The following is a 19,167-nucleotide window of genomic DNA, read 5'->3' as shown; positions in this document are numbered from 1 at the left end:
TCACAAAAAACAACGCGTTGGCACGGCAACAGCATTTCATCAAATATCAAAATCTTCACACTGTGGTATTGTCTGGGGGTGAAGTATCAGCTGACCAATTTTCAGAATGATATGACAAAGTTTGGAGCAATGATATGTGCAAATGTAATTTCTAAACTGCTTGTCACCAATAGGTGGCGCTATGACTTTTTCTAAATTTTTCAGTGTGGATGTCCTCAAACTGGTTCTGGTGTCCAGCACATGAAGTTTGGGGCAGATAGGATCCTTTGCAGCTGAGATATGAACACTTCAATTTTCATGGCGAAACATCAAACTTTGCCATGCCGCCACAGACACGCCTTTTCATGACACGTCACCATTTTTCTGTGATTCATCATCAATGTGTTCAGGGTTTTTGTCACAACATCTGAGGTGAATCTGAGCAACAGGCTAAGAATAGTACATGAAAGTCTAAAAAATGTCAAATTCTTGATACCACAAGGTGGCGCTGTGACTGTTAATCATTTTTGCTATATGGATGTCATCGAGGCAGGTCTGTGATCATACATGTAAAATTTCATTCATATTGGAAGCATGTTCAGGAGAGTTACACAGCATTTCCTGTTTCATGGCGAAGGATCAAATTTCGACAGGCCGCCACGACCACACCCTTTGACTATGGAGGAAGATTTTGATAACTTTTTCTCAGGAAGGCCGACTGTATGTACTGGCAAATTTCAGATCGCTAACACTTTCCTCCGAGGAGGAGTTCATCATAGATTTTGTACAGTTAACGCATGATGGCGCACTCCTGTTTGGGTTTAGAGCATGGCTGTGATTGACTTTTTTGTGTTTCCTGATGTGGCTGCATATGCCTCCCAAATTTTGTAGGTCCAGACCCAAATTCCCTCTGAGTTGGCCTAATACCACTTTTAAATTTTGTAAGGGCGCTATGGAGCCATTTTTGCACACACCGTCACATGCCCTACAAAATATGAAAATTTTCGCCAGTTTTGATGTGTGTGCAAATTTTCATGACTTTTTTCAGCATGTTTCGGCCCTCAAAAATGCAGTTGTTCTGAGAGACAAATAATAATAATAATAATTAAAGCTGCAAGCAGCGTTGAAAGGGTCCTCGCATCTTGCTGGTCGGCGACCCCAAGCATTTCCACCAGGCAATGCTGCGACTGAGAGTGTATTTAGGCCCATGAATGTCACAAAGGCTGGATCTGAGCACACAGGTCAAATTTCAGGCAGATTGGAGCATGTACAGGCTATTTATGCAGCACTTTCTGTCCATCCACCAGGTGGCGCTATCTTTGTGACTGTATATTGGTCTATGAACTCATCAGGACTGGACTGTGCTCAAACATGTAAAGTTTGAGGCAGATTGCAGCATGTACAGGGGATTTCCACAAGACGCCCTGCGTCATGGCGTAACATGAAAGTTCAGTTGGCTGCCATGGCCACAGCCCTTTGAGTTTTGTGAACAATTTTCACAAACATGCAACCTGAAGGCGTGTTTTATATTTTTGTCCCAATTTCAGTGTTTTGGAGCTATTACCTGTGAGAAATCAATTGTGGAAAATGACAAAAATCTGACATTTAATTCAAAATTGCGGACTTCCTGTTGGGTTTAGAGAATGACTCCAAGAGACTTTTTGTTTACACTGACGTGCTGCATATGCATGCCAAATTTCATAGTCATAGGTGAAAGTCTCTGTGGAGGCTATTTATTTAAATGCTGTAGGGGGCGCTATGGCACATGCTGTGAATGTATTTTGGCCTATAAATATGATCAGGACAGGACTGTGTTCAATCATGTGAGGTCTGAGGTAGATTGGAGCATGCAGAGGATAGTTAGATAACACTTGATGTTTCATGGCGAACCATCAAAATTCGGGAGGCCGCCATGTCCACACCCTTTGACTCTGGAAGAATCTTTTAATAACTTTTGATCATGACATCGTGTTGTATATCCTGGAAAATTTGAGGTTCTTTGAGTTAACTCCTTGGAGGAGTTCGCTCTCAAAAATTAAAAAAATAGAGAAAATTTATCCACTAATTCAAAATGGCGGACTTCCTGTTGAGTTTAGGGGATGCTCCAAGAGGCTTTTTTGTGTGTCCTGGTGTGCTCTGTAGGCCTCCCAAATTTTGTGGATCTTGGTGAAACGTGCTGCCGGGGCTGTTTATTAAACATACTGCAGGGGGCGCATGCACATGCCCTGGCAGAGATGCATACAGTTCTTATTCCTTGGAGACGACAGTGTATGTGTGTGTAAATTTTGTGTGAGCTGTTAGCAGCTTCTAAGCCTGTCAAAAATTACTTTGTTTTGTCACAAAACAAACGCGGTTGGCACAGGCAACAGGATTTCATACAATATTCAAAATCTTCACACTATTTTTTCTGGTATTGTTCTGGGGTTGAGAATCAGGACTGGACCCAATTTTCAGAATTGATATGAAAGTATCTGGAAGCAATGGTGTGCGCCAAATGTTAATTTCTAAAACTTCTTTCTTACCAATAGGTGGCGCTATGACTTTTTCCAAAATTTCACCGTGGATGACCTCACACTGGGAATGGTGTCCAGCACATGAAGTTTGGGGCAGATACAATTAGGATTTGCTGAGATATAAACATTTTAGTCGTCATGGCGAGACATCTAAATTCGCCGCGCCGCCACAGACACACCTTTTTATGACACGTCACCATTTTCACTGTGAATAATCATCAACATGTTAAGGTTTATTTCACCACATTTGAGGTGAATCTGAGCAAGAGACAAAGAATAATACATCAAAGTGTAAAAAATGACATTTTCTGTTGCCAGCAGGTTGCGCTCTGACTGTGAATGGATTTCATCATATGGATGTGATCAGGGCAGGAATCTGATCATACATATAAAGTTTCAGGCAGATTGGAGCATGTTCAGGGCATTTACACACAACTTGAAATTTCATGGCGAAGGATCAAAATTCCACAGACCGCCATGGACACGCCCTTTGACTTTTGAAAAAGATTTTAATAACTTTTGCTCATTAAGGCCTCCTGTATGTACTGGTTGAATTTGAGGCGAATTGGAGTTTCCCCCTGGGAGGAGTTCGCTCTGGAAAAAATGAAAAATGGGCAAAATCTGACATTCAACTTAAAATAGCTCACTTCCTGTTGGGTTTGGAATATGGCTGTCACTGACTTTTTTGTTCAGTCTGATGTGCTGCATATGTGTACCAAATTTGGTAGCTGTAGGTGAAACATGATGGGCGTGGGAAAGTGTAGGGGGCGCTATGGAGCCATTTTGCCACACACCTCTACAATTCCTTTAAAATATGAAATTTTTCACCAGTCCTGATGTGTGTACAAATTTTCATGAGTTTTTGAGCATGTTTAGGCCCTCAAAATGCAATTGTTCCGAGAGACAAATAATAATAATAAACCGTAGGGTTTCAATAGGGTCCTACGGCACCGTTGGTGCCTTGGACAGCCGGTGCCCTTGCACCGCCTGTCCTCGGCACCTCGGTGCTCGGACCCTAATAATAAAAACCCTAAGGTTCCAATAGGGTCCTTCGGCACCGTTGGTGCTTGGACCCTAATAATTAAAGCTGCAAGCAGCATTGGGCGGGACCTCGCCCGTCCCCCGCACGGTCAGCAAGCAAGTGCCGTCCGTGACCGACGATGAAAGCGACAGGAGTTCCTCTGCCGGAATATTGTACGGTTTAGGAGGAGATAATGTTTAAAGGTTTTGCATATTTTGGTGTATAGCGCCCCATCGGTTGAAGATAGCTCAAATCCGTCGACAGGTTTTCGTAGAGCTTGAGCAGATAAATGCGTGAGTGGTGGTTGCATGTCTGTACGACATTCCTGTGCGAAGAGCTGAGGCCATTTATGATTTTTGTGTCCCTAGGTGGCGCTATCAAGTTTTTCCAGATTTTTTTTTTCAGAATATTGAAATTTTCAGAAGACTGCACATGCATACCAAATTTCAGCAAAATCCATGAAGGTTTAGGGGTTGAAATTGAAGCGAAACATGGTTTCAGGTGAAGACAAACTTTGACAGCTTCTTTAAAAAAATTAGACAAGTTAGCCTTTTTCTTTTGATAACTTTTGCTTGGTGGGATATTCACTATAATATGTACAAATATGAAGCCGGAATATTGTACGGTTTCGGAGGAGATAATTTTTAAAAGGTTTGCATATTTCAGGTTATAGCGCCCCCTAGATTGAAGATAACTCAAATTCGCTGACAGGTTTTCGTAGAGCTCGAGTAGATGAACGCGTGAGTGGTGGTTGCATGTCTCTACGACATTCCTGTGCAAAGAGCTGAGGCCATTTGTGATCTTTTCAGTATTTGTGTCCCGAGGTGGCGCTACAAAGTTTTTCAAGATATTTTTTGCAGAATATTGAAATTTTCAGGGGACTGCACCTGCGTACCAAATTTCACAAAAAGTTATGCACGTTTAGGGGGTCAAATTAAGCGAAACACGGTTTCAGGTGAACACAAACTTTGACAGCTTATAAAAGAAAAACAAGACAAGTTAGCCTTTTTCTTTTGATAACTTTTGTTTGGCTGGATATTCACTATAACCTGCCAAAATATGAAGCCGGAATATTCTACGGTGTCAGAGGAGATAATCTTTAAAGGGTTTTCATATTTTGCATTATAGCGCCCCTAAGATTGAAGCTAGCTCAAATCAGTCCAACAGGTTTGGTAGAGCTCGAGCAGACGAACGCGTGAGTGGTGGTTGCATGTCTCTACGACATTCCTGTGCGAAGAGCTGATTTTATTTGTGATTTATACAGTTTGTTTGTGTCCCAAGGTGGCGCTATAGAGTTTTTCCAGAATTTGTTTTCAGAATATTGAAATTTTCAGCAGACCGGACCTGCGTACCAAATTTCAGCAAAATACATGCATGTTTAGGGGGCGAAATTGAAGCGAAACATGGTTTCAGGTGAAGACAAGCTTTGACAGCTTATAAAAGAAAAACTAGACAAGTTAGCCTTTTTCTTTTGATAACTTTTGTTTGGCTGTAAATTCACTATAATCTGTGCAAATATGAAGCCGAAATATTGTACGGTGTCGGAGGAGATAATGTTTTAAGGGTTTTCATATTTGGGGTTAGAGCGCCCCCTAGATTGAAGATAGCTCAAATCGGTCAGACAGGTTTTCGTAGAGCTCGAGCGGACAAACATGTGAGTGGTGGTTGCATGTCTCTACGACATTCCTGTGCAAAGAGCTGTAGCCTTTTGTGTTGCCCTTGTGGTTTGTTGCCGTTTGTGGTGTCCCTAGGTGGCGCTATAGACTTTTTGCAGATTTTTTTTCAGAATATCGAATTTTTCGGGTGACCCGACGTACGTGCCAAATTTCTCAAAAAGTTATGCACGTTTAGGGGGTCAAATTAAGCAAAACGTGGTGGACTTGTAAAATAATAATAATTAAAGCTGCAAGCAGCGATGGACGGGTCCTCTCATCCACGCTGGTCGGCGAATCCATGCACGTCCACCAGGTGGCGCTGTGACTGAGAGTGTGTGCCGGCCTCTGAATCACATCTGGACCAGAGTTTAATCACACGTAAAATTTCAGCCAGATTGGAGCATGTTCAGACCAGTTATACAGCATTTCCTGCCCATCTTTTCATCAGAAAGGTCTGGTGCATGTCCTGGCCAAATTTCAGTTCTCTCAGACTTATCCACTAGGAGCTATTAATTTTGACAAATGTACAGCAAATTCAAGATGACCAACTTCCTGTTGGGTTTAGGGCGTGGCTGTGATTGACTTTTTGGTAAGTCCTGATGTGGTGCATATGCCCACCAAATATTGTAGGTGTAAATGAAACTTTGTGGAAGTTGGCCTAATGACCAATTTTTCAATTTTGCAGGTGGCGCTATAGAGCCATTTTGCCACACACATGCGCAACTCCCATAAAATATCAAAGTTTTGGCCAGTCCTGATGTGCACGCCAAATTTCACGCGTTTTGGTTTATGATAAGGCCCCCAAAAAGGCAATTCATTTGCCGGGAGAAATTAATTTTGACAAATTTACAGCAAATTCAAGATGGTCGACTTCCTGTTGGGTTTAGGGCGTGGCTGTGATTGACTTTTTGGTGTGTCCTGATGTTCTGCATATGCCCACCAAATATTGTAGCTGTAAATGAAACATTGTGAAAGTTGGCCTAATGACCACTTTTCAATTTTGCAGGTGGCGCTATAGAGCCATTTTGCCACACACATGAGCAACTCCCATAAAATATCAAATTTTTCGCCAGTCCTGATGTGCACGCCAAATTTCACGCGTTTTGGAATATGATAAGGTCGCCAAAAAGGCAATTCATTTCCCGAGGAGCGATTAAGTTTGAAAAATTTACAGCAAATTGAAGATGGCCGACTTCCTGTTGGGTTTAGGGCGTGGCTGTAATTGACTTTTTGGTGTGTCCTGATGTTCTGCATATGCCCACCAAATATTGTAGCTGTACATGAAACATTGTGGCAGTTGGCCTAATGACTACTTTTTCATGTTTGCAGGTGGCGCTATAGAGCCATTTTGCCACGCACATGCGCAACTCCCATAAAATATCAAATTTTTTGCCAGTCCTGATGTGCACGCCAAATTTCACGCATTTTGGAATATGATAAGGTCGCCAAAAAGGCAATTCATTTCCCGAGGAGCGATTAAGTTTGAAAAATTTACAGCAAATTGAAGATGGCCGACTTCCTGTTGGGTTTAGGGCGTGGCTGTAATTGACTTTTTGGTGTGTCCTGATGTTCTGCATATGCCCACCAAATATTGTAGCTGTACATGAAACACTGTGGCAGTTGGCCTATTGACTACTTTTTCAAGTTTGCAGGTGGCGCTATAGAGCCATTTTGCCACGCACATGCGCAACTCCCATAAAATATCAAATTTTTCGCCAGTCCTGATGTGCATGCCAAATTTCACGCGTTTTGGAGTATGATAAGGCCGCCAAAAAGCCAATTTACTTTACGGGAGAAAAAAAAAAAAAAATAGTAATAATTAAAGCTGCAAGCAGCGATGGACGGGTCCTCGCATCCACGCTGGTGGGTGAATCCACGCACGTCCACCAGGTGGCGCTGTGACTGAGAGTGTATGTCGGCCTCTGAATCGCATCTGGACCAGAGTCCAATCATACATGTAAAATTTCAGCCAGACTGTAGCATGTTCAGAGCAGTTATAGAGCATTTCCTGTCTATCCACCAGGTGGCGCTGTAACTCAGAGTGTATTTCACACAGTGGATGTGATGAGGGTTGGACTCTAATCACTCATGAAAAGTTTCAGGCTGATTTGATCATGTAGAGGCCAGTTATACAGCATTTACTGTCCCTCCAACAGGTGGCGCTGCGACTGAGAGTGTGTGTTGGCCTGTAGATGTGATCAGGATTGGATTGTGATCACACATGGAAAGTTTGAGGCAGATTGGAGCATGCAGAGGAGAGTTATACAGCAGTTGATGTTTCATGGCGAAGCATCAAAACGCTGATGGTCGCCATGGCCACGCCATTTGGCTTCTGGTTAAACTTTTGATAACATTTCATCACCAAGTCCTGCTGTGTGGACTGACAAAATTTCAGGTCTCCTGGAATTATCCCCGAGGAGGTATTAACTCTCAAAAATGAGAAAAATCATCAAAAATCTCACAATTAATCCAAGATGGCCGACTTCCTGTTGGGTTTAGGACATGGCTCCAAGAGGCTTTTTTGTGCGTCCTGATGTGCTCTATAAGCCTCCCAAATTTCATGGATGTAGGTGAAATGTGCTGGGGGGGCTGTTTGTTAAAAATACTGTAGGGGGCGCTATAGCATGTGCAGTGCCGAGATGCATACGGTGTCGTTCCTTGGGTTGATGGTGATGTGTGTGGTAATTTTAGTGAGCATTGGAGTATTTCTAACCTGTCAAATAGCACTTTGTTTTGCATGGCGATATTTGGTTGCTACGGCAACAGCGTTGCATGAAATGTCACACCCTTGACAATGTGGGATTGTCAAGAGGTGAAGACTCGACTGACCAATTTCCAGCATGATATCACCACGTTTGGGGCCATTGTACCTGAAAATATAAGGCCTTAAACTTACTATTACCAACAGGTGGCGCTATGACTTTTTCAAAATTTATGAGTGTGGATGTGTTCAGACTGGACCTGGTGTCCATCATGTGAAGTTTGGGGCAGATAGGATCTTGTTCAGCTGAGATATGAATCGTTAAATTTTCATGGCGAAACATCGAAATTGGTTTGGCCGCCACAGACACGCCCTGTGATGACAAGTCACCATTTTCACTGGGATGCATCATCAATGTGTTTAGGCTGTTGTCACTGCATTTGAAGTGAATATGATCCACCGGGTAACAATAGGGCATGAAAGTGTAAAAGATGTCTATTTCCTGAAACCACAAGGTGGCGCTATGACTGTCAATGAATATCCCTATGTGGATGACATCAGGACAGGACTGTCATCATACATGTAAAGTTTCAGGCAGATTGGAGCATGTTGAGAAGAATTAGACACCACTTCCTGGCCTAATGACTACTTTTTCAACTTTGCAGGTGGCGCTATAGAGCCATTTTGCCACGCACATGCGCAATTCCCATAAAATATCAAATTTTTCGCCAGTCCTGATGTGCATGCCAAATTTCACGCGTTTTGGAGTATGATAAGGCCGCCAAAAAGCCAATTTACTTTACGGGAGAAAAAAAAAAAAAAAAAAAATAATAATAATAATAATAAACCCTGGGGTTTCAATAGGGTCCTTGGCACCGCTGGTGCCTTGGACAGTCGGTGCCCTTGCACCACCTGTCCTCGGCACCTCGGTGCTCGGACCCTAATATTAAAAAACCCTAAGGTTACAAGAGGGTCCTACGGCACCGTTGGTGCCTTGGACAGCCGGTGCACTTGCACCGCCTGTCATCGGCACCTCGGTGCTCGGACCCTAATAATAAGGAAGAAAAATAAAAAACCCTAAGGTTCCAATAGGGTCCTAGGCACCGCTGGTGCCTTGGCCAGTCGGTGCCCTTGCACCGCCTGTCCTCGGCACCTCGGTGCTCGGACCCTAAAAAACCCTAAGGTTCCAATAGGGTCCTCGGCACCGTTGGTGCCTTGGACAGTCGGTGCCCTTGCACCGCCTGTCCTCGGCACCCTCGGTGCTCGGACCCTAATAATAAATCGTAGGGTTTCAATAGGGTCCTACGGCACCGTTGGTGCCTTGGGCAGCCGGTGCCCTTGCACCGCCTGTCCTCGGCACCTCGGTGCTCGGACCCTAATAATAAGGAAGAAAAATAAAAAACCCTAATGTTCCAATCGGGTCCTAGGCACCGCTGGTGCCTTGGCCAGTCGGTGCCCTTGCACCGCCTGTCCTCGGCACCCTCGGTGCTCGGACCCTAATAAAAAACCCTAAGGTTCCAATAGGGTCCTAGGCACTGCTGGTGCCTTGGACAGTCGGTGCCCTTGCACCGCCTGTCCTCATCACCTCGGTGCTCAGACCCTAATTAAAGCCGCAAGCAGCATAAAAAGGCCCTCGCCGGCCACCGACCTGACCTGCCCCGTTTTTTGTGGCGAGCGTAAATCAAAATTTCATCAAAATATTTACAAATGAGCAAACAGGAGCCATGCTCATTCATTGCTGCATTATGACAACATGTGACATGTTGGCCATCGCCACAGCAACACCGTCCAAAATACTGCATGGATACCATTGATGTTTTTCACCTGCATGTGTCAGAATTCATGTGTCGAATCTGGGACGTTTCCATGGTAACAGGTAAATTTAATATAATGGGAGATTTTTCACTTGGGCCCATTAGAATAACATGGGGAACTTCAGCCATCGCCACGGCAACACCGTTAAAATTACAACATGGTTACCATTCGCTTTTTTGATTGGGACCACATGAAGGAATAGTCACCCAAATTTCATTCATTTCTGACAAACTAATAATTTTACTCCCCATAGAGATTTTATTTTGATTCTGTCGGGGGCGCTGTAATGTTGATTGTCAAAATTTCGCTGTCAATGTGTCCAGGTAGGAAGGGTCAATAAGTGTTTAAAATGTGGTTCGGATTGGAGTCATTATGTATGAATGGCAGCCATTTATCACGCACAAAAAATGGCAAAATTTGACATCAAATTTGCGGCGTTGCCACGCCGCAAAAAGGTCTCGACAAGCCCAACGTGTCTGTGAGGTGGTTTGAGAGTGTGAATGTCTGTGGTCGAGCTCTACGCGCTCAACAAGTCACTTTTGTGTGTGAGAGAGTGTGTGTGTGTGTGTGTGTGTGTGTGTGTGTGTGTGTGTGTGTGTGTGTGTGTGTGTGTGTTTTTGTGTTTGTGCATGTGTGTGTGAGTGCAAGTCGCTGTATGTGTTTGTGGACATGTCGGCCCATGTCCCTGATCGAGCGCTGCATGCTCGACTTGTCATTTTTGTGTGTTTGAGCGTGTGAAAGTCCATGGTCGAGCGCTGCGCATTGTCTGTGTTGCATAAACAATAGGCCCTTCGCCCTGGGCCGCCAGGGGCTCGGGCCTAATAATATATTTTATTTGTATAGCGCTTATCAAAATACTCAGACACTTTACATAGTTGCTTAAAATTTGGTATTTAGCCATCACAGTAGGCTTTTGAAAGCAGATATAATGAGCAAGGGGTCTGACTTGGATCAGAGGATCCAAGTCTGACAGGATCTGACTGAAAGAACTTCAAGAATACTACACACTGTGATACAGAATCATCCTGTCAATCATAACTCCACTATAAAGCATATGCCTTTTTATGAACACTGTGTCCTATGGAAGGTCATGGTTGGCTTATCTTAGCATACAGGCTTTTGGACAGTGGAAAGAAGCCCATTCTGCTATATTTATTATGTAAGGACAGATCATTTACAAACTCTCATCTCCTCACACCTCAACAGTTACAGTATCTTCCTTTACCTCAACCAAAATCTATTAAACAGCACCTGCAGAATCCAACCTCTAAACTTTTAGCTAGAATTAAGAGAAAAGACCACATCACATCTGTTTTAGTTTCCTTACACTGGCTCCAACTACACTTTGATGTTGACTTTCGAAAGCTCCTCTTGGCCTCTTTACATTCTACATACAGTGTTGGGAAAAACGTTTTCAGACACTCCATGCACTTGTGAAGTACTGCATTAAGAATCACTCTTGGCTCTTCAAGAGCAGTTTCTTTTAGTACATTCACAGCCAAAATACTAAACAGTTCCTAAAAAGCTATTACAAACTTAAAATTGATTGATTTTGAGTACTGAGTCATTTTGATACCAGTGATCCACTAATGAAGGCTTTTTATTAAACAACTCAATTTTTGCTGCTGTGCTTCGTGTCTATATAAAGCACCACATTTGAAAGTTCTTCAGAGACAGAATGACTAAAACAAAGAACCTAACACAGGAAACATGCCTGAAGATACAGACTCTCAGTAAAGAAGGGTACAACTGCTGCCAAATAGCCAGGAAGTGCAGATGCAGTCCTTCAGCAGTTGGATACACTCTACAGAAATACAGATGAACTTGAGATGAGCTTGAGATGAGCTTGGAAGACAAACCAAGATCTGGGCGGCCACCGGTTTCTTCAGCAAGAAATGACCACATCCTGATCCACATGTGCAGGAAAACCAATGAATGACATCAAGGAGCTGCAGCAGCAGTGGTCAAACCAAAGTATTGTCCAGTGTTCCACCCGTACTATACGTGGCTGACTTTTAGATCACGGCTTAAGGTCCTACAAGGCTGTCAAGAAGCCCCTGATCAAAGAGTGACAGAGGTTAGTCTGGCGTCATTGAGCCCAAACACACAAGAACTGGACAGCCAGGAAGTGGAAGAAGCTTTACCTTCCTCCTGCTAATGTGAGGGTACGCAGAAGGCCAGGTGAAGCATTATCTCCAGCATGTACAGTACCTACTGTCAAGCATGGTGGAGGCAGTATCATGGTTTGGGGATGCATGAGTGCTGCTCGTTTTGGTCATCTCTCTGTCTGTGATAGCGCATTGAACTCTGCCAAGTATTGTTCCATTCTCCAAACCCACAAGCTCCTTTCTGCACATGCTCTGTTCCGTCAAGATCTAAACTGGATGTTTCTACCAGATAATGCTCCTCAAACACATCCAGGACCAGTAGAACTTGGCTGCAGGAGCTCAGTATCCAGGTCTAAGAGTGGCCAGCTCAATCCCCAGACATGAGCCCCATTAAAAATCTGTGGTGGATTATCAAAAGGTCTGTCTGAAAGCATAAACCAAAGAATTTAGAAGAATTAAAAGCAGTAATTCAAGAAGAATGGGACCAAATTAACCCTCAACAGTGTGAAAGACTGGTGGGAAACATCCAGCCAGGATTAGAGCTCTACTGCTGCTAATGGCAGGACTACTAAATAATAATCTGATGATGTGATGGTTTAATTACTCCTCGTGCCGTTTTTGAACACGCTCTCTCTTATTTGTTGACTTTGATACCGACAATGTTGAGAACTGACATATTGAAGCTGTCAAGAATTTAGTTGTTCGTTTTTCTTGTAAACAATTAACAAAAAAGTCTTTGTCTGTCTAATGCTGCTACACCTTTGAAAACACACAAAAAAAAATTTCCACAAATATTTCATGACAATATTTGAGATTGTGTAAAATTTTAAGGGTGTTGTTCACATATGAGCCTGTAGCCTGAGCTCCTCAGACAGAGCTTTTTATCAGCCCCAGGGGTGTGGCTGGAAACTATGGAACTATGAAGCTATGGAGCACGCTGCCTGAGGTAATCAGGTCGGCTGAGTCAGTGACCATTTTTTGAATCACTGCTGAAAACATACTCTCACTGTAAAGCCTCTCCTGATTTTACTGGATTTAATTATTTATGCTTGATGTATGCTGATACTTTGTGTAAATGTTCTTTGCTCTTATTATATTTCAGATATTTTTTTTATGGTATTTCATATAAGTGATCCATAATAAAGACTATTAAGATATTGTTAGAAAATACACAGAAAATTATGTACAATAAAAAGAGAACTGATTTTTTCATTGATACAGGCCGTCTTTCAGATGATAAATACAACAAAGTCTCTGTTCAGTTCTAAGAGGACTCTTTTAAGAAAAGCCTATCTGTAGTAGAGAGGACATGTGGGAGCCTCATAAGACCAGATAAGACCAGATAATCTATGAAGAGACTTTTGGCAAAGCAAAGAGCAAATATTTGTTTGACATATTCTGGAGAGTTCCATGCAAGAACGCTGTATGGATAACAGGCAGTATACTCAAGGTTAAAATCGGTTAAGGAGATAGGAGAATGATAGTGAAGGGGCTTTAACACAGAACATGCACTTGAAGTTTTTTTGTCATTCACTTAAAACACTACCAGACGAAAACTCTCACTTGTGATTGAAGTATGTCATGATGATTTCCTCATCCTCATCTCTCAATGACATTTCACTAGCAGGGACCACACCATCAATTTGAAGCTTCATTGTTTGTTTTGATACAAATTAGCATTTTATTGGTTATGACCCCCTGGGAAAAGGAGAATAGGAAAAGGAGGCAGAAGTATAGGGAGGGTGGGTGAAGCACAAGAAGTGAGAACAAACAAGTGGAAAGGTCAGAGTGGTGTGTATGGATGTACAACAGCTGCTCCTGAACCTCAGCTAAACATTTATCTCCTTATTTGAATTAAATGTCAATTTTTAATATCAATAAAAAATATGTAATTTTCTGAGGAGATGCTCCCTTTGACTTTACAACCCAGAAGCTTTACAGAAAAATGCTCGCTTTGCTGTTTTCTTTGTGAATAAATGGAATGTAGCCACTATTGAATTGTACTGTTTCATTATTAATATCATCGCAGAAAAATTATTTCATTAACTCTGTACTGGTCCTGCCTTCTTTCAGTTATCCAGAGAAGAAAGGCCACTTAAACATGATAAATGAATTAGAAACTGCAAAATTATTATGAAATGAAAGGTCTTCTACATAACTGAGGCTGGGACTTACAGAAAAAATAACGCATTAAAAAATAATGCATTTAATCACACATTTCTCAGTTCCCTAATTTCTGGCACACCGATAACTCTGATGAACACTCCAGGTCAGAAGGTGGCGGCAATGAACCGAAAGTCTGTTTTCCAGCCGTGAAGAAGATACACAGGGCGCACTGAGAGACATCAGTGGCGAACAGTGATATAGGACGAGACGCATAGAGCTTGTTGGGTGGACAATTTTCTTAAGAATCTTCTCGATGGCAGCTTGGATAAAAGCGAGGTTGTGTAGAAATTGTGCAACCAAGAGTTTTCTGATCACTGTAGCACTTCAAGCCGACGGCATCATCTCAATGCAAAACATGTTGCTGTTAGCACCCGAGCTAATGTTAGTTACAACAGTCCTACACCAGGAAACCATGTAGCCATCCTATAATAGACCACTTTTCAAGACATTGAAAGTGATTGAGTTTACAAAAAGTCTTAAATATTGAATAAAATCACTATAATTGGACTTTAAATTTGCAGTAATCTGTGAATGTAGTAGACAGATGAAAAATGCAGCTAAATATAAATGAAACAAACATTTTTCTGGTTTAAGTTCACAGATATTTCTATTTATTGATCCAGTTGTCAACTAAAATGTATTTGAATTGGAAAAACTTTGTTTATTGTGTCAAATATTATTATTTGGCAAAAGTAAGATTAATCGCGATTAATTAATTAGAACATCTCTAGTTAATTTCATTAATTTGTTTTAATCACATCCTACCACCACTGTAGACCTTTTCAAAAAGCTTTCTAGTTGTCTTTGTTTCATATCTGACTGAGTTCATATACTTCACTGGCAAGCAGGTGACCTGAGACTAATCTCTCAGACTGACTCAATGTGACAGTTTATTTCAACGCTTTCCCCTCATTGTCGCCCACATCCACCATCAACTGGGTGGCTCATCTTTCTTGTCCAGATATTCTATGCTTCGTTTTATTAGGGTCCGAGCACCGAGGGTGTGAAGGACAGGCGGTGCAAGGGCACCGACTGTCCAAGGCACCAGCGGTGCCTAGGACCCTATTGAAACCCTAGGGTTTATTATTATTATTATTGTTATTATTAAAAATGGTGACTTGTCATCAAAGGGCGTGTCTGTGGCGGCCAAACCAATTTCGATGTTTCGCCATGAAAATTTAACGATTCATATCTCGGCTGAACAAGATCCTATCTGCCCCAAACTTCACATGATGGACACCAGGTCCAGTCTGAACACATCCACACTCATAAATTCTGAAAAAAGTCATAGCGCCACCTGTTGGTAATAGTAAGTTTAAGGCCTTATATTTTCAGGTACAATGGCCCCAAACGTGGTGATATCATGCTGGAAATTGGTCAGTCGAGTCTTCACCCCTTGACAATCCCACACTGTCAAGGGTGTGACATTTCATGCAACGCTGTTGCCGTAGCAACCAAATATCGCCATGCAAAACAAAGTGCTGTTTGACAGGTTAGAAATACTCCAATGCTCACTAAAATTACCACACACATCACCATCAACCCAAGGAACAACACCGTATGCATCTCGGCACTGCACATGCTATAGCGCCCCCTACAGTATTTTTAACAAACAGCCCCCTCAGCACGTTTCACCGACATCCATGAAATTTGGGAGGCTTATAGAGCACATCAGGATGCACAAAAAAGCCTCTTGGAGCCATGTCCTAAACCCAACAGGAAGTCGGCCATCTTGGATTAATTGTGAGATTTTTGATGATTTTTCTCATTTTTGAGAGTTAATACCTCCTACGGGATAATTCCAGGAGACCTGAAATTTTGTCAGTCCACACAGCAGGACTTGGTGATGAAAAGTTATCAAAAGTTTAACCAGAAGCCAAATGGCGTGGCCATGGCGACCATCAGAGTTTTGATGCTTCGCCATGAAACAACAACTGCTGTATAACTCTTCTGCATCCTCCAATCTGCCTCAAACTTTCCATGTGTGATCACAATCCAATCCTGATCACATCTACAGGCCAACAGACACTCTCAGTTGCAGCGCCACCTGTTGGAGGGACAGTAAATGCTGTATAACTGGCCTCTACATGGTCAAATCAGCCTGAAACTTTACATGAGTGATCAGAGTCCAACCCTCATCACATCCACTGTTTGAAATACACTCTGAGTTACAGCGCCACCTGGTGGTGGATGGGCAGGAAATGCTGTATAACTAGTCTGAACATGCTCCAATCTGGCTGAAATTTTACGTGTGATTAAACTCTGGTCCAGATGTGATTCAGAGGCCGGCACACACTCTCAGTCACAGTGCCACCTGGTGGACGTGCATGGATTCGCCGACCAGCGTGGATGCGAGGACCCGTCCATCACTGCTTGCAGCTTTAATTTACTAATGTCCTCTTATTTGTGCCTGTGTTTTTATTTGATTGTAATCGTCAGTCTCATAATTTTGGATTCACTACTAACAAGGCCAAAACTGTATTTATGAAGTATTTAAGGGAGAACATAAAGAGCACACATGCCCAAAAAATCCTTTCACTCTATAAACACAAGTTAAAAAGTAACTTTCTACCAGAAAGCTGTACAGTATATACACAACAGCAAGGCCAGATAAAGAGAACTGACACACTTCTTTGCCCAACATTACGTGTGGTCAACCATCAGGGTCAGACAACTGGGATAAGATTACATAATCTTATACTACATTATGTAAAGGTTTCTGTCATGATGTTACCTTGTACATGTCTTCATATTTCAAGAAGAGGACATTAGAGTCCATACGATGTTCCCAGAATTCCTGAACATGTTCAAACCAGGAGCCATATCCCACTACAGAAAAAAAAAACCAGACAGTCAGATAGACGAATCGGATGAACAAAGTGGACCAAATGGAAGTTCCCAGTGTCCCATACTTACATTTGTCATTCATGAAGCGCCGGCAGAACTCCTGGAAGGTTCCCCGGTAGCTCATGGTCCTGAGAGAGCGATGGAACTGATAATAAGACACCACCAGGTCCTTTGGGTTCCGAGCCATGTAGATCACCTAGAAGAGAGCCACAACACTATAGTTAGGGACACAATGTTAGCTCTATTTACAGTCCTGTAGAATTTCCATGTTAGACTGAGGTAGAGTTAACATAACCCAGAGATCAACAAGCACCACGTTATTGGAAAATACATCAAGTTAAAATAAACTTAGACAGTAACATGAGTATTACATACCTAACAGTCTGGGTGCCACACAGCTTTGGGGCAGTTTTGCTCCTGTCACATACACTATTGTTCAAAAGTTTGCTAAATTATTTGAGAAGTTGTTAATGTTTACATACACAACAACTATTCAAAAATTTGAGGTCACCCAGACAATTCCGTGTTTTACATGAAAACTCACACTGTGCGAACATAACTACACAAAGATTTTCTGATCATCAATTAGCCTTTCAACACCATTAGATAACACAATGTAGCATTAGAACACAGGAGTGATGGTTGCTGGAAATGTTCCTCTGTACCCCTATGGAGATATTCCATTAGAAATCAGCCATTTCCAGCTACAATAGTCATTTACCACATTAACAATGTCTACACTGGATTTATCATTCATTTAATGTTTTCTTCATTGAAAAAAAAATGCCTTTCTTTCAAAAATAAGGACATTTCTAAGTAACTCCAAACTTTTGAACAGTAGTGTATTTCCTCACTGTGGGTTCATTTTTCTATGAAATATAATGTACTGCATCTCTTTGGGAACAGTACAACAAATGGCTAGAAGTAGAGAAAACTCAAAAATCTATTCAGTGAAGCAAGGGCGTAGGTTTGCATAGGGACGGTAGGGACATAACACTACCAACTTTTCAAGAGGGTCAAATTGTCCCCACCAACTTTTAAGCAACTTTATTTGCATTATATAATGAGTTCAGTTATATAGGTAATTTTGATTGTCTTCCCATATGTTGTAAGGACAGAATTGACCCTACCATTATTAAGTGAATTATTTTCATTATGTTCAGACCAGGTTCAGACTTACATTTACCCCTTTTCACTTGCTGAATGTGCCGGTCCAATCAAACGTGCACTTGACTGGCTGATGACTTGACCCCCCATCCCCCACCCCCACCAACACGCACACACGCACACAGCCCCGACAGAAATACACAAGAAATTAAAGCTGCAAGCAGCGATGGACGGGTCCTCGCATCCACGCTGGTCGGCGAATCCATGCACGTCCACCAGGTGGCACTGTGACTGAGAGTGTGTGCCGGCCTCTGAATCACATCTGGACCAGAGTTTAATCACAAGTAAAATTTCAGCCAGATTGGAGCATGTTCAGACTAGTTATACAGCATTTCCTGCCCATCCACCACCAGGTGGCGCTGCAACTCAGAGTGTATTTCAAACAGTGGATGTGATGAGGGTTGGACTCTGATCACTCATGTAAAGTTTCAGGCTGATTTGACCATGTAGAGTCCAGTTATACAGCATTTCCTGTCCATCCAACAGGTGGCGCTGCAACTGAGAGTGTCTGTTGGCCTGTAGATGTGATCAGGATTGGATTGTGATCACACATGGAAAGTTTGAGGCAGATTGGAGCATGCAGAGGAGAGTTATACAGCAGTTGTTGTTTCATGGCGAAGCATCAAAACTCTAATGGTCGCCATGGCCACGCCATTTGGCTTCTGGTTAAACTTTTGATAACTTTTCATCACCAAGTCCTGCTGTGTGGACTGACAAAATTTCAGGTCTCCTGGAATTATCCCCTCGGAGGTATTAACTCTCAAAAATGAGAAAAATCATCAAAAATCTCACAATTAATCCAAGATGACCGACTTCCTGTTGGGTTTAGGACATGGCTCCAAGAGGCTTTTTTGTGCGTCCTGATGTGCTCTATAAGCCTCCCAAATTTCATGGATGTCGGTGAAACGTGCTGGGGGGGCTGTTTGTTAAAAATACTGTAGGGGGCGCTATAGCATGTGCAGTGCCGAGATGCATACGGTGTCGTTCCTTGGGTCGATGGTGATGTGTGTGGTAATTTTAGTGAGCATTGGAGTATTTCTAACCTGTCAAACAGCACTTTGTTTTGCATGGCGATATTTGGTTGCTACGGCAACAGCGTCGCATGAAATGTCACACCCTTGACAGTGTGGGATTGTCAAGAGGTGAAGACTCGACTGACCAATTTCCAGCATGATATCACCAAGTTTGGGGCCAT

At 42.4% G+C, this 19,167-nt stretch overlaps 1 protein-coding gene across 4 annotated transcripts in view; it reads right to left on the bottom strand.

Annotated features, from left to right (window-relative positions):
• Positions 1 to 19,167, bottom strand: part of sult4a1 (sulfotransferase family 4A, member 1) — a 101,515-nt gene that overhangs the window by 48,177 nt on the left and 34,171 nt on the right. For all 4 annotated transcript variants that reach the window (XM_051954507.1, XM_051954533.1, XM_051954522.1 and 1 more), the window contains 2 exons: positions 16,875 to 17,001; positions 16,693 to 16,787 (listed from right to left, as the gene is read on the bottom strand). In XM_051954507.1, the coding sequence (XP_051810467.1) occupies positions 16,693 to 16,787; positions 16,875 to 17,001 (222 nt within the window). The remainder of the gene's footprint in view (positions 1 to 16,692; positions 16,788 to 16,874; positions 17,002 to 19,167) is intronic.

This window comes from Acanthochromis polyacanthus, chromosome 1 (assembly GCF_021347895.1).
Source record: "Acanthochromis polyacanthus isolate Apoly-LR-REF ecotype Palm Island chromosome 1, KAUST_Apoly_ChrSc, whole genome shotgun sequence".
In the NCBI taxonomy this organism is placed as follows: domain Eukaryota; kingdom Metazoa; phylum Chordata; class Actinopteri; family Pomacentridae; genus Acanthochromis; species Acanthochromis polyacanthus.
Note: the sequence above shows the minus strand (reverse complement) of the source record. Positions and strands in the feature narration are given on the sequence as shown.